Source organism: Pocillopora damicornis, chromosome 2, assembly GCF_964200805.1.
Source record: "Pocillopora damicornis chromosome 2, jaPocDami1.2, whole genome shotgun sequence".
NCBI lineage: Eukaryota > Metazoa > Cnidaria > Anthozoa > Scleractinia > Pocilloporidae > Pocillopora > Pocillopora damicornis.
In genome coordinates this window covers 2,773,725-2,798,639 of record NC_142671.1, presented here as the reverse complement: position 1 = coordinate 2,798,639, position 24,915 = coordinate 2,773,725, and the positions used below count along the sequence as shown (strand labels likewise).

At 37.6% G+C, this 24,915-nt stretch overlaps 1 protein-coding gene and 1 long non-coding RNA gene across 9 annotated transcripts; one reads left to right on the top strand and one right to left on the bottom strand.

Moving 5' to 3' along the window:
• Window positions 1–491: 491 nt before the first annotated feature.
• LOC113668115 (transient receptor potential cation channel subfamily A member 1) lies at window positions 492–24,708 on the bottom strand. Of its 8 annotated transcripts, none has more exons than XM_089196960.1 (31): window positions 24,481–24,708; window positions 24,247–24,369; window positions 15,523–15,619; window positions 14,853–15,028; window positions 14,571–14,687; window positions 14,115–14,223; window positions 13,747–13,853; window positions 13,592–13,639; window positions 13,160–13,296; window positions 11,826–11,874; window positions 11,159–11,347; window positions 10,921–11,013; window positions 10,155–10,237; window positions 9,692–9,853; window positions 9,122–9,239; window positions 8,648–8,817; window positions 8,467–8,548; window positions 7,758–7,817; window positions 7,456–7,536; window positions 6,673–6,743; window positions 6,072–6,264; window positions 5,325–5,524; window positions 5,062–5,122; window positions 4,892–4,966; window positions 4,135–4,332; window positions 3,455–3,523; window positions 2,916–3,026; window positions 2,301–2,425; window positions 1,601–1,721; window positions 1,385–1,450; window positions 492–938 (listed from the first exon to the last, which is right to left on the bottom strand). In XM_089196960.1, exons 2-31 carry the CDS (start codon window positions 24,295–24,297, stop codon window positions 924–926), a joined length of 3,234 nt encoding a protein of 1,077 aa, XP_089053086.1. In that variant the 5' UTR covers window positions 24,298–24,369; window positions 24,481–24,708; the 3' UTR covers window positions 492–923. The 8 variants fall into 8 exon arrangements, with proteins under 8 accessions (XP_089053086.1, XP_089053084.1, XP_089053083.1 ...); XM_089196958.1 differs by having other exon boundaries at window positions 1,344–1,450; window positions 24,481–24,701; XM_089196957.1 differs by having other exon boundaries at window positions 1,344–1,450; window positions 24,247–24,689.
• LOC149049539 (uncharacterized) lies at window positions 22,943–24,040 on the top strand. The gene is made up of 2 exons (XR_016183829.1): window positions 22,943–23,121; window positions 23,202–24,040. It is a non-coding gene; the product is annotated as an uncharacterized LOC149049539 (long non-coding RNA).
• Window positions 24,709–24,915: the final 207 nt, after the last annotated feature.

Sequence of the window (24,915 nt, the reverse complement as noted above, 5' to 3'; positions counted from 1 at the left end):
CCCAGATACTGATATTGATCCGACTTTTCTTTACCAACTTACAAGGAAATGTATATCACCTCATTGAGACCCTCATACAAGAGCACGGCTCAAGTTTTACCCTTATCAAGAATTATATAACTTCCATATAATAGAGAAAGATGTTTTTCGTCTTGCACGAGCGTGGGACAAAGAAAAAATTCTGAGTCCTCATGTGGAATCGTACCTCAGACCTTCGGATTTCGCGCTCCGATGCTTTACCACTGAGCCACTGAGACTCTACGGTGACCGAGGTCTATCACGAAGTTCATTTGACACGTGTCCTGCATACTGCTAAGATCAGCAATGTCGATAGCGTCATGTTTGTAATTAGAATAAGCCATACCATCTCTCTTATCCTTTTTTTACACATTAATGTTTTCCATTCTATGGGGCTTTGACTGCATGAGGGTTAGTTGTATTTTAAAAATTTTTGATTCTGTTAATAACTAGGTTTAATAGTGATAACTGTACTGATTTTTTAAATTTTTATTTCCGGTGATTTAAAAAGAAACCTAAACATTTCCCTTTTATGTTTGAAGCTTAATGATATTTTTTCCCCTCCTATTTTTAGCGCTGTTTATCCAAAGAAAATCGTTCGCATCTGATTTAAAAGTAAATTTCCTTTTATGTCAAGATAAGGAACCAGCCCTCTCTGAATTCTTCCAAATGAATCTTCGGCACCATGGTACTCCAGGCGTCATTTCTGAAATGGTTAAATTGTACTTTTTTTAATTTGAAATTATTTCCACTGAAATCCAACCGACGGAGTTCTTGTTGCGCCATCCTCTCAGAAATTATGAGTTTTTCAGTTTTTTGCAGCAATGCTTCATTCCAAGACTCCCACGCCACCCTAGTAGTTATTTGTGCTGGCTTCATCAGCAGAGATGCAGAGGTCCTCCTGCTTAAACTGTTGATTCCTGAAACAACATTTTGTAGACAAATATATTCTAACCATTGCTTTACAAGACAGGCGAGAAAAGGGAAAGTTGAGAACTGCAAAGTAAAGGTGCGTTATTACACCAGTAAAGTAGTAATGTAACTATGAGTCTGCCAGTACAATAAACGTTGGAATTTGAAAAAAAAAAAAACAGTACGCATAATAGCTCAGGTATTGGAAAAGAAATTGCGAGCGAAAGAACCACAAGCCCATTCCTGAACCGGATAATTCAGTGGAATTCCATATAAGAGTTTTATTCTTTAGAATAACCGAACAAAAAAGAGCAAAGAGGGAAAATAGAAACAATCCCATGGAACAAATGCGAGCAGGACTGTGCAATATGGACTCGTGATTTTAGTCCACAAGACACCATCAAACATCACACCTTTACTTCCTTTTCATGAAATCATATTGGTTTGTTTTTACCGTTGACGGCCTCCGTGTCATTCTTGTAGATTGACGTTCCTGCGCGTAGCCGCTGAAGGGAACCATCTAAAAATTATTTATAATAAAAACAAAAACTCCTGAGTCGTAAACAAAGGAAATAACGAGTGTACTTTCTTTTATTTCTAAGATTGTTTGTGGTTTATCATTCGCAAATAATTCTAAAAACAATAACAACAACAAAAACATATTTCAAACCGGAGTCTCTCTCGCGAGAGCTGGTTTTTCATCCGTAGCAGAAGTTAATGGTTTCCCAGCCGGAGACATTTCGGTCAACCTTTGATCTAGTCTTCCCAGCAAACGGATAATATTTTGTAACCTGTAGGGAAAGATAAAATCAGTTTATCGCACTCATTAAGATTCCTGCAAGTTATGTAATCTTAAACTTCCAAACAGACTTTTTTCAACCAGAAAGATTTGAATCGATGGGTTTTGTAGGTGAGTCACTCTGAAGTTTTCTTTATTACAGTTAAGAGTCACTTAAATATTCTTTATCAATATCCTTGTGGTAAAGAAATTGAAAGCCATCACAAAAGTGGTAAGAATACCATTTTTATGTCGGTTCGAAGGTTTAACAAGTACATTTGCAATCTCCTTTCGTTTCTCGTTTCCTTTTTCTTCGCCCTGTTATTTGCAACTCCACATTGACGACACAGCCTGGGCAAAACCAGGAAATGAGAACTTCACTGGGATCTAATCGTGTAAACTCCCTGAGACGCGGTGAGGGGCGAGCGGCCAGTTGGCGATAAGTTTTAACTTTGTATCTGATTGTTTGACTGTGGCGCAGATTTCCCGGACCATTCATGCAATCTTAAAAAACATTCAAAACTAGAAAATGCAATTTAAAGAAATATATGATTTCCAGTCAGAAAAAAATTAACAGTGGAGGAAAACTAACTTGTCTTCTTGTTGATCAACTTTCTCCCCAAGTTTAGTGACTTTGTCACTGATCAGAACCAGAGCAGGATTGACATAAGTCTGTTGATTAGCTGTGTGCCTCTTGGGCGAACCAAATTCTACTAACTGTGCACGAAAACAAACAAGAATATTTTTAAGTATTATATAGTAAATTGCTTAAAATTCACCGAGAGCTATTTTTTCCCATATAAATTTTTTTCTGTTAGTCATGCTTAAGAGCTAAGTGTAAAATTGGTGACACGTGTTATGACTATGAGAGAGACATGCTGGCCATGACTCAGTTATTGACGAATTATGTTTCATATATAGGGGTTCGGAGCCATAGCTGGTTTACTGGGTCTTGCCCTTGGGTGAGAAAAACTTGAAATCAAGGACGGGGGATGGAAGGAACCTGTTATGGACCACCTCATGTTGGTTGTAATGAAAAAATCGGAATAAACTCTCTTAGTGACGAGCTGCTAGGTTCGAAAAACGAGCCTTTTAAAGGTGGAGGGGCTTGTCGCCCGCACTTTGGCCAGAGTCTCTCTTTAACGTACCCAAAAGTTTAAATGTTTCCCTAACATTGGGTTGTATATCTATTTCAAAGAAAACTCACCTTTTGTCTCCAAGTACGCCTTTTGTTCGGGTATTCTACACAATAAGGGACCCAGATCTTTCTAAGAACTTTCCTGGGTGTGGCTCTTTCTAATTCTAGAAGCAATTCAACCTTGAAGGAATGAACAGCCAAATTATAGCTAAAGTAAAATATTGATATAGTTTTGTTGTGTTGCCGTTTATATTGTAAAGTGCAACGATAGAATTAAATGATGAATTTTATATTTTCCATTTTATCTCCTTCGGACTCCTTCTCAACTGTTGGAATAAAGAAAAACTTCGATCTTTTTTAAACCTTAAGTTTAACATGAATCTATCTTCAATTACCAGTTCCCGTCTTCGAGTTGCATTGCTAAAGCTTCAGCTGAAGTGTATGCTACTGAATAAAGTATACAAATTGAAATCTTTTCAACCGCAAAAAGCGTATATCATCATGCATTCTAAATGTCAACAATTAAAACTTTTGTTTATATATATGATATAAATATACGATGCAGTAGGTGGGAATCTGATCTAAAAACATCACAATATCAGACCAACCTGCATTCCATGTTGTTCCATTTTTGCAGATTGGAGAATCCTGTTAACGTCACCGACCGATAGACCGATCTAGGAGATAAGGGGACACTTCCGATCTAGAATAACTCAAAAATAGATGCTGTTCATTTTCTTTTATTGGTTTACCTATCAGAAATTTTGCATTGCATCGTGCATCGCTTCTGTGCATGATCGTCTGGAAAGCTATACTGAGAGAGAGTGCTATTGTGGAAGATTGATGATTGCAAGGAACTCTGAAGACAAGTGTGAGACTGTCTGTGGCGAACTAAGTTATAGTTTGTAACGAGCTTAGGTGAGTTTCTTACGGCTAATTATTGTACTGCCTTTTGGAGTCGCTCCTCAGTAATAATATTTCACGTTTTATTAATAATTTATTAAAAGTAGTCGAGTGTAGGAGTAATGTGTTCTTTCTGTGGATTAAATTATACAATAATAATATACAATAACAGTCAGTCGTTTCTCTTGCACCGCATTACACCAACATGTAAAATAACAGGAATGCAAACGAAAACAAACACAGCGACAACTTGTTCTTGTTGTAAAGTACCGTTTTCCTATCCATGGCTATCAACTGTGCCAAATTACAAGAATTATTTGGATATCTTATCCTCTTCGATGGAATTACCTTGAAATTATTATGCACTTAGTATTTGTTAACTTACCAAGAGATTCTTGATAATGATTGGCATACAGACACAGAAGATGATGTAGACGACATAACTTATCCATGGGTATGGTAACGGTTGATACTTGAACACGGTGTGCGGGTATTTCATTTCACCAAGAATCAACATGAAAGTTGTGAACAGTGAATATGGAAGGCGATCAAACAAGTACATTGTTGCTTCATTTGATTTATCCTGAAAATTAATGTTATATTAGATATCATGGCGACATGAATGGACAGAGAGTCAAATTAATCTGATTTTATTTACACAAAATCACTGAAAATTGAAAGAATTCCCGTTGGTAAAGATGACGAGGACAAAGAAATAGAAGGAAAAAGAAAATGCAAGTCAGCTACAATGAGTGGCGAAAGTCTAAGCACGTTCTATTTCTTTTGAGTTTGCTCTAATACTTTCATCCATATCTCCTGCTCTTCCTCAATGTTGCCTGGTGTTACAAAATGATCACAAATTTCAGGAAACACTGACTGTTAAGGGGGGCGGGGGAGGGAGGGGGGGGAAGGGCGGAGACGGGTTAACTTGTAAATAACCCATTAAAGATGAATGACAAGATTTGGGCTTATTATGTTGCATGGAGGGTTGTCGAACACCTTGTGCAAACTACTTTGCTACTCATTGTAGATCACTACGGAAAAGTAGATGTATAACGCCTGTGGAACCCCAAAAAAGATAGACACACAGAGAGGTAAGAGGACCGCCCCTTTGTTTTATTTCATTGATTTACTAAACTCACCTTAAATCTTTCCCGTAAGAGTAGAAAAAAAGGAATGCCAAAGGCAATTACAAAGGGAATGAACAAGATAATGATCTAGGGAGAAAAGGAGAAGTAAATTTGAGTGACCTGAAAAATATAATGCTTTCAGGAGGCATCGTCCAAAATACAAAACAATCAAAAGTTCCTACCTTTACTAATGTTTTGATAATATTTGTCATCATTATGATATAAATACCAAACGTAGAGAATCTGAAAGTAGAATAAAGAAGTAGGTAAACTTCCAGGCGGAAGAACATTTTGAACGAAAAAAAATATGTTAATTTATTTAAAGTTCTTTAAGTAAATGGGGGCTTATACATTATTTACGCAAATTTTACACTTTTTTCTATTTGCTTTCATTATCAAAACAGTACAACTTGACTTCATGTTTCTGAGTAAGACAAGTATTTACCTTCTCAAATAAAGGACAAATATAACCCAAGCGATAAAAATTGCAGTTGCAGCGACCGCCTTCAAGCTGTACGAATACTGATCTTTTTCACTGTTGGGATCAGTGTCCAATTTTCCACTGTACTGAAACATGTAGACAAGACTTGTCATGTACAAAAACCACTCCATCCAGTTATCTATCTTCAACAAGTACTTGAATTTCTGAAGGAGACAGAAATTATTCCCATAGTTCTATTATTGTTTTAAGGACATACTGATAAAAAAAAAAAAAATTTTTTTTAGGTAAAATTTACAGCTACTATTTTCCTTGACAAGGAGAATGATTAAAGAAAACTTATAGCTGATAAACATGAATAACAGTTTGGAAAATAGCATTCTATTCTATACAGCTGTGATTGTTTCCAATACTTTTTAAACTCTATCATTTCCCCCTCGATTAATCTCGTACCCAGACCTTCCATAGCCAAGCGGTACAGTTATAAGCTAAGATCTGGTTACGAGATTACCCCTTGATAACTCCCTCTCTATATAATAATTTATCTACCTCACTTTTTTAAATGCCCCCTCCTTTCGTATAGCTTCTCTACTCTCTGAAAGCCTCCCTCTTCTCTCTAATAACCGCTTTTTCGACTTCAATGGCCCCGAGCGGGCAAAATTTACGGGAGGCAGATAGGCAGGAGTTCAAAGTCCCTCCCAATCCTTTTCCGGATGCCGTTTTCGGAAGTGTTCATTATCCTTTTAGCCTCACCTCGTCCCATATTTGGAATATTTCTTTCAACAAATGGAAAAGACTCATAACCACAATCGTGAAGCGTGGAATGTCAAGAAGAGAATTTAGCTTCTCTTCGTCTGCTAGTAAAACGGTCATTATGGTCAACATGACTAAGAACAAAATGTAGAATCCAAGGTTCATCGTGTACGCTTTCCATCCCACACTCCTCCTAAAAGGAAATTATTAAAAGGAGTCTTGAGTCATAGATGGCTTTAGTAATGTTTTCATATACAATTTATCTTTTCAACGGGAAACGCAATGGTATAATAATAGGCTCACTGGTATTTGGGTCAGGAAGTTTGGGTTCGAGCCCTGAACGAGGCATCGTGTTGTGTTCGTGAAGAAGAAACTTCATCTAACCCAGTGCTCCTCTTCTCGCAGGAGTACAAATGGGCACCAGTTACATGGAAACTCGACAAATTTCCTATGGTGGGGGGTTGGGTGGGTTGCAACTTGCGATTGATCAGCATCCCTACCGAGGGGTTAGACGTATTCCTACTCCACCTATACTGCCTAAACTATGGCAGAGGCCTCGTCTCCACCTTTTCAGTTGAATTTAGGGATTAAGAATTCTTACCACTTTATGTTCATCATCGCCCCTGTTACAGGATGTGACAGACAGTTGACTCGTTTGTACTTCACCATTGTCTAAAGGAAACAGTAACACAATGAAACACCATCAATCTCCAAGAATATAATATATTAAAGTTCACACGGCAACCAGGTGGACAATCAGACATGGTTTGATGCTACTCTGTGTAACGAGCCGCAAGATTACAAACAACAAGACATAAGAAGCTTCTCTCAGAACTCAATGCATATGTATTGGGAGCTCGTGTTCTTATGTCCTCGCTCGGTTGTTGCACCCACGTGACCTTTTCGTAAGGTCACCTGACGTAACACAATCCCTACTTTAATCCTATTCCGCTCACGCTCCATTAAATCGTGACGATAGCAGTTTGCTTCCTGACGCCTATTTACACCTCGTCAGAAAAAAAGGCCGCTAATTAGTGATCATATAAAAGGACCTCTTGTTGTAGCGTTTAGATCACCCCTGATGAAGGCACTAAACAAAAGTGTCGAAACTTTGGGTCAATGAATTGTAACTTCTTCGGTTACATTCATTAAATCTGTAAACCAGAGTAGCATCAAACCATGTCTCCAAGAATATGTTGGTATAGAATGAAAATCTTAAACAAGGATCAAACATTTTCTCATAATCGTTGTGGGAAAGAAGTGGGAGGCGTGAGCGCACAATAGTAAGGCGGAAAACGTCAAAAACCATTTCTTTTAAGCAACCAATCATGACAACACATAATAAACATACGAGATTCTTTTCAATCAGATGTTGGAAGCTTACATGAAGGCTGTCCAGATACTTCTTAGGATCGTTTTTTCTAAGGTCCGGCATGCCTTGTAACAACATAAAGTCATACGTTATCTGGATAAAAAGATAAAAAATGTAAAGTATCAGTCTGTGACATCACAAGAACCATTGTCATGCATGCACACTGAAACGTATAAAAACCGTGAATAAATTAAACTCGGATAATGTTGCAATTTTACTAAAATTGTTCAGATACATCACATATGACCAAGAGATTATTAATCTCTTTATACGGCACATAAAAAGACCATCTTACCTGAGGTGGAAACACTTACCGAATAATCTTCACTTTTTTCTTTATCTCCTGATTCTTCTACGCATTTATCAAGAAATTTCTAAAAAGGAAAAGAATACTACCCTGTGACTCAGAACTTTCATTGCCTTGCGCTAGTTAAACGAATAAATCTTTTTATTTCCTCCACGACCGAGCTCAAAATTTAACATTTTTGTTCTTCTGTTTACAGGATATTCCTTGTTTTAATGATTTGCTTCCAATGTTTATCATGACAGGACGGAAAACGCGTGCACTGTAAGTACCTCCCGTTGTCCCGTACAAAGCCTTAGAAAACTTTTCTAAGGCTTTATATGGGACAACGGGAGGTACTTACAGTGCACGCATTATCCGTCCTGTCATGAGAAAACAATAAATCTCAACGCCACTGGCTCAAAATTTCTCGCCAAGTTTAGCTTTTTGAAATTCCAAACAGCCCTTTGCCCTCAAAACAACACTTTCTCCTCGGCAAATTAGCAAAAGGTTTCATTCTAAATCTCAGAATAAACTCCCTGTCAAAAAAAAAAAAAGCAAACGCGAGTTTATGGAATACAATGGCCTGGAGGAAAGGTTCTCCAAGGTGTAGGCTAAGACAGTACTCTTGTTTCTTCCCACCCAGATCTTTAGTCTTTTTTTGGGTGTCTCCAATAATTTCTTAACAATTAAGGTACTGAGAGGTTTTGATTAAAAGTTGAATAAGTGCCGAAACCGACCTCTGCAGCCAACGGCATCCTTATAATAAGGCTCTGTAGTTGAGTAAGACCTTCTTCAACTCTATGACACAGTTCTCTCCACCTGATAGGGATGATGTTCATAAATTAACAAAATGATATTCATAATTTACGGGAATCTTTTTATCAAGAGAAACGCATATCCATCACTACACCATCTCACCGTAAATGGTCTCCAATGCACATCACGACAGGTTCTTTTCCAGCCTCTATCGCAACATCCAGTGCATTCTGATTGTAAGCGTTATACGTCACGTTCTGGGAATCATGGGATAGCAGATACGTCACTATGGCTGCATGTCCATTTTTGGCAGCCAGGTGCAAAGCGGTGTCCTAGCAAGGAGTGAGGAAGGAGATTAACATGATAAGATTTCCAGGCGAAATATTTTGGACATTTTTTTTTAACAATGCTATGAATATATTAAGGAGTTTGTGTACCCATGTATGCGTGATACCACAGGACCAAGACCACCGTTTCATTTTTAAAAATAAATTTATTCTTCAAACACAATATTAGCGAGAAATAGTTTTTCGCGAAATGTCTGAAATCTGGTTGACGCATAGCTAAAGGAAAGAGACCTGTGAGATACAAAAAGCCAGTTTTATAAAGCGGAGAGCTGCTTTCTTACGAACTTACCTGGTCAGCGTTATCTTCAACATTAATACAGTTTGGATTCGAAGAGCAGATCAACTGAACACTTTTTAGCGATCCTTTTGCTGCGGCGAAATGTAAAGGTGTCCGGCCGTCCGTATCCCTTTGGAAAAAATAACAACAAGAAAATTACGCAACACTTTTTTCTCGTTTCGCGTTTATAAATTGGGCACGGCCTCTGTCAATCTAGAGCCGTATGGGTCACCCTTACCTCAATAAAATTGATTTGACTTGTAATTGATTAATTAATACGATGTAAGCATACTCTAAGTGCTTGCTAGATTATTTTATTTCTAAGTTTTTATCAAAAACTTTAGGAATTAGATGAGTCCTGAGAACACTTCTATACAAAAGTCCCTTTTTTTCTCTTTTAGAAATGACAAGAATCGTGTGTTTAAGCCTGAGAAATGAAAGTGGCCGTCTGAAATACAAGCTTTGTCATTTATTTCGAAAATTTCAGCGCGTGAATCTAGAGCCCTTTTCTGTCTCTACCCGATCGCTTCCTTGCGTGCTAATGCATGATTACACGAGTAGATCATGAGGGGTAGTGGTTACCTTTCTATTGTAGCTCCTCTGTCCAAGAGGAATTTGACGACCTTGTCCTGTCCGTTGGAAGCAGCCAAATGGAGAGGTGTGTGATCATTGAAGTTTCCCACATTCATCAAACGTGTCTGTCGACCTTCCATCAGTTTTTTAACGATTGGTAGCCAGCCATGACTAACAAAAATTAACAATCGAAGAAATTAACGGAAAGGTATAGTCTTATTTATGGTATTGTATCAATTATATCACGTCTAAATTCGACAGTTACCTAAGCATAGTTCTGTCAGGACATTGGACTCAGCATGTAAAGAGCGAACAGGTTCTTGACTAGGTTTTTGGTTAGTTCTAGCTTAGTATCTGATTGGTTCAGTGGTTGTTTCTCACCGCTAAGTATGGCAAAAGTGATTACATCGCACACTACATTAATAGCATTCAGTTTCAAATTGCCGTCCACACGTTCATATCTCGTCCATACCTGGCGGCTAAGTGAAGAGAGGTTTCAAGTTTATTATTCTTCAGACTTGCATCAGTTCCATTCTTCAAAAGTAAGAGCACGCTCTGAAAAAGGAAAAAGCCCGGAATTTAGGGAAACATGAGATAAAGTTTATTTCAGTGTGTGACATAGAAAACTTGATTATGAAAGTAAGTCCAGGTGTAACATCCCTGTACTACGGCTGAATCAGCAGAGCTAATCAATTATCAGAATGATGTTCTTTTTTCAATTATTCAAAATAAAAGGAAAACACAAGCCACTGATACGATTTCAAGGTTCGTGAGGATCTGGGAGAAGCTGGGAAGTCACGGAGTTCCTCATCATCATTTTGAAGAGTAGTCAGAGAGAGAGGGCTAACGCTCGAAATTTCAACTTAGGAAACTCTTCAGGTGGTTAGTATACAATATTAACTCAGTTGATGAGACTAAATTGTCTCCTAACACACTTCCCCCACCACCGACGAAGCACGGCAGTTTCTTTAGAAACTTACCCACTTTGTTCATTAACTCGTTGTTTTATAAAAAAAAGGTCCTGGAAAAAGTCGTGTAGGGATAAGGGCGTAATGAGTTCGCTACTTCGAAAGGGTACGAAACCTAGATTTGTCGCCTTCTTTCGAAGTTCATTCTCTTCCAAAATTCTGTGGAATCACTAATGAAAATTAGCGACTATAAAACCAAGGTGAAATAAAACTAAGAACTTCATCAGTCGACTTACTAAGACTTCTCTTCACGCGAGGTAGAAAACTGACCTTTAGGAAACCTCCCTGTGCAGCATAGTGGAGAGCCGTGGCTCCTGTGATATCCTGTTGATTGACGAGTTTTAGTTCTTGCACCCGTGTATCCTGTAAAACAAGTTAAACCAGTCGGACAAGTTTAAAAAAAGCATCAAAGTTGATCTCCTCTTTACATAAAGTGATAATGGTTAGTGTTTTAATCTCGAAATCGAATTTTTCAGTTCGCGCACCGGCGAGGATCATTGCGTCATACCTTTAGAAGTCGTTCAATAGTTCTGTCCTGTCCCACTGCCCAGTGCAGCGCAGTTCGTTTTTTGTCATCCTCGCTAGTAACGTCCGCTCCACTTTCCAATAGTAGTGAGACAACTGCAGAACAACCATGAGCCGCTGCTAACAGTAGAGGGGTGCATTTCTCGCGATCCCGAGGGTTTAGATCCACACCCTGCAAAGGAAGATATTTTGATCAAGAAGTGTAGTGGTTAATAACTTCCTTGAAATTTTAACCAGTCAGAACAGAAAATTTGCAAGAGTTGAAAACGTCAGGGGGCGGGATCGGATAACTGGAAATTTTAGAAATGTTGATAGCAGTGGTTCAGAATGGTCTATACTTATTTACATAAACTTCATACTGTCTCCAACACATGTAGAGAAACAAGGGAATATCAACAGTTAATACTCTCTTAACAGTAACCTCCTATCCAGGTTTCCTCAAGTTTATGGCACTGGGAGCCAATCGTAGATGAACCAAAGTCGAAACTTTTTGCCAAATGTTCAGTATGTAGGTTATTGCATGAGATATAACAGAGGCTTTGTACAGGAATTTCATTGTTTCAAATGCTCTTGAAAGAATATATGTAAAGCTAACACGAGTTACAATAAAAATAGCGGTTTAAAGAAAAGCATCATTAATTTGTACTTACATGTTCTACGAGAAACTTTACAACGCTGATATGATTATACATTGCACACCTAAAGGAAAATTTGAGAGGTGGAGCTAGATGTTTCTTTAATTAACAGGTCTCAGTAATAGCGGAGCTTACTTAGCCCCATAATTACACAAAATGGTAGTAACCCATCAAGCCGAAAAAAATTGGATGTACGACCGTTCGACTGTACGACCGTACGACCGTACAAGGCCCTTTTTTTTAACATGAGTGGTCAACTGTACCGCGGGCACGCTAACGCCACGGCTTTGTCCAGTAGTCCAAGGGTCAGTGCACACCGGGTGGTTGACTTCCGACTACCCCACCCAATTTTATCCGCTTTTAAGGAAAGAAATATTGCTGATAAAAGAAGCAAGGGAGTTTGGTGGTAAAAGTGGCTTGGTAACATCTCCAACTTGTCAAAACCATAAGATTATAAATTGTTTATTATCTCTTGTAAAAACTCGATCTTGACTGTTTGAACCAAGCCACCCCAGTCCGCAAACTTTAAAATAGTTCAGTCCCACGTGTGTCCATATTGTGCCATAGGCATGCAGATATAGTGTTAGATGAAGATATTTCCAGTTTCGAAATAGTTTGGCTATCCTCAGAAAAGAGAAAATTAAAGGAAAAAATATTGTTTACTTTGGATGGCACTTGAACCCATTCACTAAGGAATTAGCCTGTTCCAGGCGTTCAGTAAGTTAAATGGAGCGAAGTAACAAACAGTGCGATGGCAAAGAGATAACTAGGGAGTTTTGGGTTGACGCGAACCGACCCGCACCTCCCTAGTTTTTTCACTCCCCTGCTACTATCGCCCCGTTTACCACCGCGCTTCGTTTTAGTATAGGTAATAACATGACTTTTGAACTTTGAAAAATTTACAGGTACTTATTACACGAGAATTCATGTAATAACTTATCAATAATTTTGTAATATCATACAATCATAAAAAAATTTGCGATTTCCATTCGCGTAAGAACTTTGCAATTGTAATTTATGAAAAGGTCACTCGTTTCCAGCCGATCAGAAGCGCGTAATTTTTCATGTTTATCATTTTTCAGCCAATCAGAAGTGTGCAGTTTTTCGTGTTCATCATTTTTCAGCCAATCAGAAGTATCATTACCAACTTAATGCTTGGAAAGGCTAGCAAGGACAAGACTCTGAGACACACCCAGTTTTGACTTATGCTTATACCACGGAAATGGAGCTGATATCCAAAGAGAGTTACGTTCTTAATAAAAAAAGTTTTTTTATAATATTTTTTTCTTTGATAATGCCCTTTGTTTGGACTTAAAAATTACATCATGACATTTCTAGCTCCTAATTACCTGTGTAAAGGTGTCATGAATTCTTTGTCCAACAAAGCGTGTTGGAAAGCCGCTGGTTCATGTTCATATAAACACTGAAGGATCACTGGCGCACCAAGACGGCACGCGAAATGGATAGGAGTACCACCATTTAACCGCTGACAGTAAAAAATAGATCTTTTAGAAAAAAACAAGTCTTTTCAGGAGAAAGACTTAATAAATAAAAGCGAAAGCCAAAAATATAGAAGCCTCAACTGAAACTAGTCCCAAACTAGGATACACGGCATTCATTACAATAGTCAGGTATTTTATTCTGGAACATGCTATTGTCTACCATTGTGTAACAGGGAGTCGGGCTGTATCATGATATTAGGCCACTTTGTGGAAAATGTCGAATTTCTATGTGAACAAAGTACATTCAGGACGATTGGGGTAGATTTTGTGGCTGCTTACCTTGACAGCTGTCACAGAGCAACCATGTTTCAAACAAAGTTTAACAGCCTAAAAATGCAAAAGAAAATTAGTCTTTAAGTATAAATTGGTGGGCACATGTTTCGAACCCATTCGACCCTCAGCTGCTTGAATTTCTGTTATGTTGTTTAATTTACCTTCAAAACACCGCTGTCTATAGCAAGATGTAGCAGAGAGCTTCCTTCAGAGTCCACACCGTAAAGAAGGTCCAATTTCTGTTTTGTACCCCTCTGGACTTCGTAACCTATGACGCAGAAATTGCCACAAATTGTTGAGAAAAGAAACATTTAACCAATTAGCCGTAAGGATGATCTGCAAATGATGAAAAATCACCGAAAGAAAAGGAACCTACGATCGAATCATGAAATAAACGGGGAAGACAATAACAGCAAAACTAGTGAACAGTAGAAAAACACTTTCAACCAGCGTCTATTCTCTTCTGAAACAGAATAATGTCATCCCTCTTCAACCTCAACTCCCGAGGAGAAACCTGATCATTTCTTACATTTTTCGAAGAACAAGGCCATAATATCCGCTGACCCCTTCTGAGCGGCAACGCTGAGTGGTGTCATGTGATCAGTTGCCTTTGCTGTTACTTTAGCCCCACAGTCAAGCTGAGGAGAGGAAAAGTTTGGTTGTGATGGGAATTAAGATTCTTCTCTCTTATGCGCCAAGTAATTCAATTTTCCAGAAGCTTCTCCTGATTTCTGCTAAATGAAGCGATTTAGGGCGTTGCAAGTCCGTCACATGCAAGCCAAGCGTAAGAAATTCTTTAAACTTTCTTTCACAGTTTACCTTACGCGAATATTAGTGCTCTTTGGTGTAGAGAGACCCCTTGAGAATAAAGTGTCAGTCCCAAGAGCGAAATACAAAGTCCATGCCTTATCAATTATGGCACCGAGTGTCACTAAAATAGTTAGTTCAGCACTTGTCGACGTTTCACAATGAATGCTTATCTTACCAGCTTTTGGCAAATTTCTAGGGCGTTTCGGTGTTCCAAATGAGCGGCATTATGCAGAGGAGTGTATTTTCCGCGTCCTTCAATGTTAACATTGGTGGTCTTGTGGTTCAGCAAAGCCTTTGAAAACATGGAGAAAATCAATCGGTTATATCCAGCAAGAGAGCCAGGAATACAAAAACCTCGGTGAGGTGAATAAGCATTGAAATGGGCTAGTAAACCAGAAAGGTTTGCCGCTTTAAATTAGGCATGCGCAAACCTACTCTACAATGTCCATAAATTTACCTCCACCATTTCCACGTTCCCGGTACGCACTGCGGCGTGAAGTGCTGCCTCTTCTCTGTGGTCCTTAAGGTTTGGGTTTGCATGGTTGTGGAGGAGAAATTTTACGGTATTGACTTGTCCGGCTGATATTGCACAGTGTAAGGCTGTTTTACCATAACTGTCCTTTTTGTCGATGTCTGTTGAAAGTGAAGAATTTTTGTCAATTTAAGTTAATCAATCCTCATAAGATGGAAGTGTAATCGTTCACCACTAAGTTTTCGTAAACCAGGCCAAAGTACTGATCGAAAAAAGTAAGAGGCTATTAGCTATTTCTTGCATAAAGTTTAGATACTGTCAACTTTCTCTTTCTCCAGTGATCATCGTTGCGCAGTCTCAAATATCCCTTTCACCCAGAAGTCATCAACATGTAACTTCTCTCTTACCATTCATGCATTATTCAGTATGAGAATACTTATCAGGTGGAAGTTGCTGTTATGATCTGACAACAAATCTCCAAAACTAATGTACAACGAAATGGGTATCAGTGAGAGGAGAATTAAGAATCAAATCTTGAGAGATAAAGGGTTCAAATAAATAGATTCAGGTTTGTTATTTCACCATTATAATAATCTAATAGTTCAGGAATTAATGGATTGCAAATCATAGTAGTGTCCAAGCAAGTCTCATTAACCTTCATTCTGCTGAAGAAGTGCTCTGAGTTCTTCGGTGTTTCCTTTTCTGGATAAAGTGTGGAACGTTTCTCTCTCATTTTCTCCATAGTCACCTGACTAAAAACATCAAGAAAAAAAATTCATGTCATGCATGCAACACTCTGTATGTTTTTTTTCTCTATTAAGTTGTATCGGTATCAGCAATGATATCTCCTTTTGGGTGTTAAAGCACAGATCTTACTGTTTTCCTTCCTAACTAACTTTCCCTCTTTTGTTGTTATGGTCTCACGGCTAAAAATGAGTCCAGCTGTCTATTCAGTCTTCTTTACACAAAACAGTGTCAACCAAAAGGGCTTGCACCATGAGAAAAAAAGGACCTCAAGATGAGCTAGAAGTAACGTGTCCGCACGGCTCATTTTCGAATGACTTCATTTGTCTTTATCTGTGTAAGCGTGGGTGCAGCCATTTCTATAAAAAGCCTTATTATCCTTAATTGTCCGGTTTTCATCGGCATGGAGCGTTTAGAAGAATTGTTTTCCTTCTCTGGACATTAATTATCAATTACATGTAACCCCCCACCCCCCCCCCCCCCCTCGACTCATCTGAATCCCGTGAAAGTTTCCAATATGATTATATATCTTATAAGTTGCCTGTAAATGTTTTTCCTTTCATACAATGTAGGAATGAAAACAAGCCCTACTCTGGAACCCAGGTACAAGGCAAGTCGAAAATGATCAATCAGTCATGATAATCGTGATAATCCATGAATATTACGTATAACGTGACTCTTTTATTAACAGATGTCTTCTAAAAATTAATTACATAACCGAACTGAATCGGTCGAATATGTCTGTTTTCTTTGTGATTTATGTAATATCTCACAGAAGGTCCTGGTATAAATGTTTTACTAAGTGTTTTATTGGTGCTTTTGACATAGATCTCCCTTTTCAACCAGTAAGGACCAACTGCATAACTGCATTGTCAGAAGTCGGGTCATTCAATTTCTTTGCACGTAACTTCCCTCAAGTGTTCCTAGTTACAGTGTATTGTTAAAGTGATCTTATCTTAGGATATTGACTTTTATGGCTAGGAAAAATATCACGAAAATTTTTTAACATTATAATTTAACTTAGTCCGATACGATTTTGCCAGGTAAGATGAAGGAAAATTAAACCGAATTTAGAAGGACAGCGAGATGAATAAAGAAGTCGAGTTTATTTAGCCGTCAAATGAATGGTTATCCAAAAGTGCAGACCCTTTTGTCTTATATTCTCGCGGAAGCGAGGAACTGCGATGAATTTTAGCAAAAACAACCACCCAAATAATGCAAAATTGTGCGAAAAAGGAAGTTGTCTAGATCGTGATTTGCCAGAAGTTCCAAATTATAACACCCAACCAATGTAAACTGCGAGGAAATTTTCTCCAATAAAAAAGCGATATTGTTTACCTTACATCTCCTTAGTACACAATTCATGATTTCTGCGGAAATCCAGGAGGATCATCATGAACAAGACAAAAAAATTTAACATGTCAGCTTTCAGGTTTTTGCTTTTGATTTAAACAGCAAACCAGCGAGAACATCTGCCGCAACATTTTAATAATTCAAACACTTTTTTTCAGATAACAAATGTGTTCTTCTAAACTGAGACGAAAACCATATAAGTGTTCTGGTGTCGGCCTTTATTCTAGAACAATATATCTGTTCCTTAATTTTCTCTCTTCATTTTTCTCCAAGAAACTTGATATAAACAAAAAAACATTTTTTTTTTATGATCAAACTGATCATCAGACTGTGTCAGAATTGTGTATAGATTTAATAACAATGACCAAAACCGCAGATTCTAGGTAACTTACATTTAAATTGATTCATAATGATTTTGATGAAAGGTAATTGGCTAAAGGTAAAGAAACCCATATTAAGAGCCAATTAAACGTCTTAGGCACGAAAGCATCCCAATCACTGGCATTTGATGCAAAAGATTTCAATTTGACTTTGATACCGACCTTACCGAAAAAATTCACTCAAGATACAAACACTTGCTATTTCTGGAAATATTAACAGAACCATGTTAGTTGAAACAAAATCTTTGAGCTTTATCAAATTGAAAGCGTTCGGTTGTTTCATACTGAAAACAAAGCTTCATTTTCAATTCTGATAAGACAATATTCGCTATTGTCTGTGTGATTTATAATTATACAAATACAGTCTAAACGCGTTTAGGAGTATTTTAGAGTGGTGATCTATTCGACTTTCAGTGTGCGAGTGTGAACGAGATGTCTGTGGGTAAAAACTGCATTCATCAACAATTTGAACATATTATGGCGTAATAAAACTTTTCGATCTTATGCTAAAAGCTAGATCATTATACGAGCTTTTTCCTGCCAATTTCTAGATTTTAATGTCGGATATCAAGAAACAAGATTAATTAACGAAATGCACGCGATAAACGTTCGAAAACGGCATAAGACCGGGAAGAAAAAATCGACACATCACTTCAACAGTTCTTTGCGGCAGACCGCTTCAAGTGTACTGCTTCCAAAAAGTCGCTGCCACTGATTTTAGCGGAGCGACTGTGGAAACAAAAGTCTGTCAGAACGTCAAACTTACTATGCCTCGTGTGTTTCAGGCTTCCTAGATTTTAAAAAAACGATAATTGCGCTTTTTCGTTTTAACTTTGAGTAATATTGAATTCAATTTTATCTCTTACTTCGACTGCGTTTCGAAAAGAGAGAGAATGGAATATTCACGCCTATCAAGAATATCACATCTGAGCCTGACTGTAATACGAACAGCGGCTATTCAATGGGCACACATGCTCACAAAACTCCCACTCAAAATTGATGAAATGTCACCCTGTTGGGTTTGATCCGTCAACCAAGGGCTTCATTTTGTTTCCATAGAAACAGTAGGTAAGAACTCTTATCACTGATTACGAATAGAAACTTCAGTTTCTTTCACTTGTACATTCGTCGCTCCATCAATTTTTATTTAAAAAAATTATTTTGTTCCATTACACTAGTATGGCTTCATGTTACTCGTCATTGTGCTTTATTTTTTAAAATTTTTGTTAGTTTTCCTTTTTCATTATTGTTTTAATTTTATTTATTATTTTTTATGTCTGCGGGAATTAAATGCGGTCTATCTTCTTAGCTCCCAATCAGAAATAAGTCTTAAAATAACTTTACAATGAATTTAAACTACAGCAAATAGCAAAATTGAAAATTACAACATTTGGTGATTTAGAAAAGTTGAGCAGACATCTTCGCGATCATTCTGATTTTCTGGTCTGGGAAATCCTTCTTGAAACTTTCGTTTCTTCGATAGTATTAAGATCTTACGAAACCAATGAGCGATCCTTCAAACAATGTCTATAAGTTCTGAACTGATGAGTTACGCATATTTCAAAATAACTAAGATACTGCGTGAGACCCGATTGGTCATTGATTGTATCAGTAAAACCTAGGGAAATAGAAAGCTTTTACAGTTATGCGGTTAGTTTTTTGGAATAATCAGAGCTAATTTTCGGGCTTAAAATTGTCATCGATTTCGAATGTCACGTCAACACTAACCGTTATAAAAAACGGCGGATTGTTGTCTAAACATAGATCATTTTAAAGTTCAAAACTACCAAAACATTTGAACCGAGGGTTTTTATTCTTCGGAAATACCGTAACCTAATTTCATGACTAAAGCGTTTGCGTATTGTTTTGCCAATAGCCGTTACCTAGCTATGAATTGTCTCTTCTATCTTTAAAAAAATTTCCATGTCTCTTGGCTCTGAAACAAAAAACTATATAGAATATTATTTCTGTTATCATAGTGGCTCCCGTAAATTTGTTAATGCGAATGACAATTTCTTGAAATTTGTGAATAGTATTTTTCATCTTCCACATGGCAATTCTGTGTGAATCGTTACACCGTAATTATATTTATAAATTCATTCTAAACCGAAACCTGCTCAAAATATCTCGTCTGGTTGAAATTTTTAGAAATCAGGCCTGTTCAAAGCTGAAGCCTGGGCAAATGTACGTCTCTTCATAGAAATGAACAGACGAATCACGAAATCACTTTCACAGATGAATATAAATGTATCAGAAGTAACTAGAAAAGGAGAAATTTACATAGATTATGAAATGTGACCCCATTTACTACCCATCATGAAAAATGTTCGCTGAGCTTACCTTCAATTTGTAATAACTATCACCTTCTTCTTGTTTAAAAAACAAATCTTTTACGAAAGCCTGTCTGTTCGTTTTAACAAAAGGCTGTGGTCGCGCCAGAATATCCTCATTTAAGTCGGAACCATACCGCGGCAACAAATTCATGCTTACACTGGTCCTTACAGAGGTTTTCTCAATGGCGACTTCGTTTGAGTTCTCCCGATGCAATCGCAAAATACTTCTTCTTCCGATGTCTTGTGGAACTGACAAGCATAATCCGTCGCGAGAACTGCGCTTTAAATTTGTTTGAAGATGAGTCGAAGACGGATGCAATCGATGAACAAGTGTTTCTGAGCCATTTTCGTTTGGTTCTCTCAATACCTCATTAATTTTTACCCGCACGTCGCATTCGTCTAACGAGTCGTTGCAGTCATCGAACAAACCATAATCAGAGTCTGGTCTCACACGGGAAATATACTTGACTTTATCCCAGTTTGTTGCCATTACAAGAACGTTAAGAATCCTTCAAGTGCTCTCTGATCAACTCATGAAATAGGTTTGCAGGTTGTTTCTTTAATCGTTAGCAAAAAAATAATAATATTCTCCATGGCTCAATTGAAAAACACCAATATGCTGATGATATTGATTTATACGAAGAGTGCTGTTCGATCGCTCTATGGTCGCTGATTCCCGGTAAAAATTACGACAAGAGTAATTTATCATTGTTCAGCTAGCTGGCACTTCGTCGAAATAGGATTAGAAAATTTTTCATACTGTTGTCTATTGAGTAAGTTCATCTTTCATTAGTGCCAACAATAATGCAAGCCGCTCACTGAATAAATAATTTTAAAAAATGAATCTCTTCATACACTCGGCAATATCTGTTAAATAAAACACCACTGGAAATAAACCACAATTTGTCCAAGGCGAGGAAAACATTCAAACTTCTTATCAACGTTGCATCTATTAAGCTGAGTCTTCCCTCTAATGGCTTCAAAGAGTTACCGGATTTATCCGTCTGGCGAGCTATTGGCTGGAAAATACAAAGCACTCTTGCTCAGCTGTCACTTTTAACAATACTTCTTCGCTCTCGTAGTGGGTAGTGAATAATTCATGGCCGAATTACCCTCCATTTAATACACCTACGAAAAGCTCTTGGTACTTTTTGGTATCAAGTTTGCGTGAATTCGCCACGGTTGCATCCAGTAATCCTTAGATTTAGTCCATACAGACAATGAAAATGTAAAGCTAATTCATATGTTTCAAAGATCTCAATTAATATCACAAGACAAGGGGGAGGGGATATCTACAAATGTGAAATTGCTTTTCTAAATTCTGGGGACTACTTTAAAAGTATGTCTTGCTTCCGTATCTTTTAAGATAAAAGCCGTCGTAGAGGAAAAGCCCCTAACTATTTACACTCTAACATCAGTATGCATATTCCCCATACTGCCATTTATACATTTTCTACGGTGTTGACGAGGATAATTTGTTTGAAAATTAAGAGCTGTTTTATTTTTGATCATTCCTTTATTCTCCTGACCTAAATATTTGCTCCAACGGTAATAATATCCACTGCCAAAAACCGAAGTTTTTTACTACTTGCCACAATTATATCAAGACAGCCACAACTTTCCAAAAATTTTCCAATTATGATCAAGTTCTTTTAGTTTCAGTAACGTAAAGTACCACTGATTTTGCATGAAAGAGGTTTTCTTTGATTTTACCAAATTAGCCAGGGTTACGCGGATGCAGAAAAGAGAAACAACGTTCTCTCAAAATAAAATTGCCTGAAAAACAAACATCTGTCACTACACACAAAAGAAACTACGTGGACTCTATCGCCCTAACTTCACGCTAGTTAATTTGCTTTATTTCCCCAATGCAGGAAGATCTTTAAAATCAAAATCAATCTTTTAATATTGTTGCTAAGTAATTCCTCTAAAGATCAATGATCCGCGCATTGTAGTATTATTTGCTTTTATCGGAGAGATTGACCCCCTACCCAATTCAACTAAATGTTTCCAGTCAAATTTGAAATTATCGACCTTGTGTAATTTCGTGGTTTTTACATAATTTAATCTTGTTTTGTTCCATTCTCGCTTTTAATTTAATTGAGCTTGATAATTCCGGCTTTTACGGTGCCAAAAATGTTTCAATTGGTGAGATACTTTCACTTCTCAAATAAGATATGATGATTCATAAAATCCTTAGGAAGCAACGAATATTTGCTTGGCATCAAGGGAAATGAGCATGTTTCTGTGACTGCGAATTTAAAACTTATTTAGTTCTTATCAATGCATTTTTGTCGGAAACATTTCCGACGCATTCTGATCTATCCCCTAATCTATTCTTACTAACCACTGGTGAAGATTGGCCATGACATAACTGTCAAATCGTTTAGTTTCTTTGATAATCAACACATTGGAAATTTCCCTCTAGACACCCCTCGTCCACTAGCATCTGACTATTTGTGAAAGCAAACAAAAATGTGCTCCATTCTAATAAAATACGCGTCCTTGCTTTAATATCAGAATAATTTTCGTCCAGCCATGCATACGTTATTCGCGCTGTTCCAATCGATGTCATTGTATCAAAAACCCCTGCTCAGGTCACTCCACATGAAAACAATAAAGCGACACTGTCAAATGATTTAACGTGAAAATCGTCTTTTAAGAGCTTCGTTTTTCGGAGCCCAAAACGAACTTAGCATGCCGTTACAGAAGACGAGAACGACGAAGAAAACATCAATTTTCAAAGCAGAAGGCAAGAAAGTTCCTTCTCTCGGTTACCTTATTCTCCCCCTCCCCCTGAGAAAGCTCATCCTCCAATGTTGCGTGATGTATTGATATGAGACGAAGTCGAGACGGAAATGTATGTGTGTAGTTTTTATTCATTACACAACAACATACACCTGCAGACAAACGTGGAAGGTTTACAAAAATTCATCACTAAAGAGAAAACTAGTTGTAATCTAAATAAAACTTAAAAGACATCTGTTAATAAAAGTTCGCTTAAAAATGAGATAAAAGTAGTTATAGCCGTGAGAACGGAGCGACCTTCCCCTCTGCATGAGAAGTAGGTCACGTAGACAATGGTCTTCTGAACATGGCTACTAATATCGCTGATGAAAACCACCTCATCAGATCACCTCTCTTGGTTAAGATAAGAAAATAATTGTAGCTTTCATGTTCCTCAGTAAAATGTTTGCGGTTTAACAATAATCATATTATTATTGTATTGGGTTTATTACAAGAGGAGTTGTTATCAGCCCGTGTCAAAAAGTAACCAACACACATTCTTCCTTCCCCCTCGGAATATACTCTTCACACGTTTTAAAACAATAGAAAATTATAAGAAATAAGGCTATTGCTCAAGTAGTAACTAAGATTCTACTCTATGGGGGTCCTTGCAGAACTGCAAAGGTTTTTATAAAGAGATGTAAACCATCAAAACGGGTCAGTTTAGTTTGGTTGTCAAATTCTCCCCGTATGTTTTTATTTGATTTATAATTCTCGCTTGATCTTTCATTCAGCAGAATCAGCTACAAGGTGGATTGTCCTTTCTCATGAAGGCAACCTTTGCCTAGCTACGCTACTTTTGGTACATTACTCTATCACTCAGTAATATCTTCCAATTGCAACTCGTCAGTTTTGTTATGAAACCCACGCCAGGAACACACGAATCAAGATGCCTCTCCTCAATGCCTCAAAGCCGCACACACGAAAGTAAATCGAATTTTCTCGAGTTCCGTTTCATACTTCATTGTTTTGAACAAAAGTTCACATCTCAGACTGCTTCCTTAACAATGCTTGCCATTAGAAAATGCAGTTATTCAAACGACGTCACTCAAGCTGCTGATTGTGAATGAAAAAGCGAAAGGTGGCAACTAAATGTGTTGTTAAGACGACGATATACACGCGATTTTATCCTTTGAGTTGTGCACGCATGGTCAAGCCGCATTTACATCTACAGACGATTTACTTTGTACAGTAATCTACACGAACCTCTTATCTTTGGCTTTTTAGGACTTTTTTTTATATTTTTAAAGAAGCGACAACTGTTAGAAAATTCATTGAAAATCATTTCGTTCGAGAAAACATCTGCTTTTTTATCACCGTCGGTTTACAGTAGATGCAGCTAATGCAAACAATTCTGAACTATTTTAATGTGTATTGTTCCTTTACCACAGTAGCGAACACTTTAGCACAAACGGTGTCTCAGATCAGTAGCTATTTTTCATACCCGTCCAATTTGGCTTCTTTATCGCAGAGTTTGGAGCGCTCGTAAGTCCTTCCAAACTCGTCGCATTATCATATTGACCAAACGCGGTTTAAGGGTTATTCCAATTAGGTATAAATAAATTCCATATTTCGCTCGAGGTGAGGTTCTTTTTTCCCGGCGTTAGAAAGAAATTCACGAAATCACATTTAGTAAATTGATAGCAACCAGAAAAAATGAGTTCAAAGGCTATGTTGGTTGAAACCTCATTTCACTTCTTTGATGGCCTTATTAAAAAAGGGGGTTTTTAAGAAGTTTCATGAAATTAAATTCGGTTTTAGGGACCTGAAAATAAACCTTACCTTTTTCCGGAAGCTGAGTCTTTTTGAACGAAGGTATCGCGAAGCTCTCATGTTTTCATCTCAAGAAATTGACCTGTCATCTCTTTCAGTGAAGAATGACTGACAACATGGCGGCCTTAGAGGCTATTGGATATGAAATGAAAGGTTTCATCCATAAGAAATTAACCTCCCACCTCATAAAGTCAGGGTTGAGGAGATTCAAACCAATAGGATGGAAGCCACAGCAACACTTACGATTCAGTGGGTTGAGAATTTTGTACGTTTTTTGAAATAATCCAAAGGTAACTAGAAAAGTCAAAGGTGCTCTTCAGCCTCGATATAATTTACATTTTGTTTCTTCCTTTTTCATTCGCCAATTACGAAGGTAGTTTTGCGATAAAAAAGAAGATAAAGCAAGTTCGACAAAAATCTTCGTCAGAAATTAATGTCGTGTGCTTGTAAATGCAAATAATTATGGAAAAAATTGTATGCGAACCACACTAACCGGAAAAAGGCATTTTGCAAATTAGACAACCGCCCCCTGGCAATTGGCTAAGAACTGAGGGGAGCAAATATGACTAAATACTTAGAGCAGCTGAATACTTAGAGCTGCTAAAGGCAGTTCACAAATGAGGAACAGCGCTCCATCAGGAGCATTTATCGCTTGTCATGTTCTATTTTTTAGATGAA

Bases quoted from the DNA above. Each gene is read 5' to 3' on its own strand.
- LOC113668115 (XM_089196955.1), bottom strand. From the start codon at position 20,167: ATGGCAACAAACTGGGATAAAGTCAAGTATATTTCCCGTGTGAGACCA. The intron at 7,818-8,466 runs GTCGGTTTCGGC...TTTCCTTTTTAG, and splicing joins GGATGCCGTTGGCTGCAGAG to AAATTTCTTGATAAATGCGT. The intron at 2,426-2,915 runs GTGAGTTTTCTT...TTTCGTGCACAG, and splicing joins GGCGTACTTGGAGACAAAAG to TTAGTAGAATTTGGTTCGCC.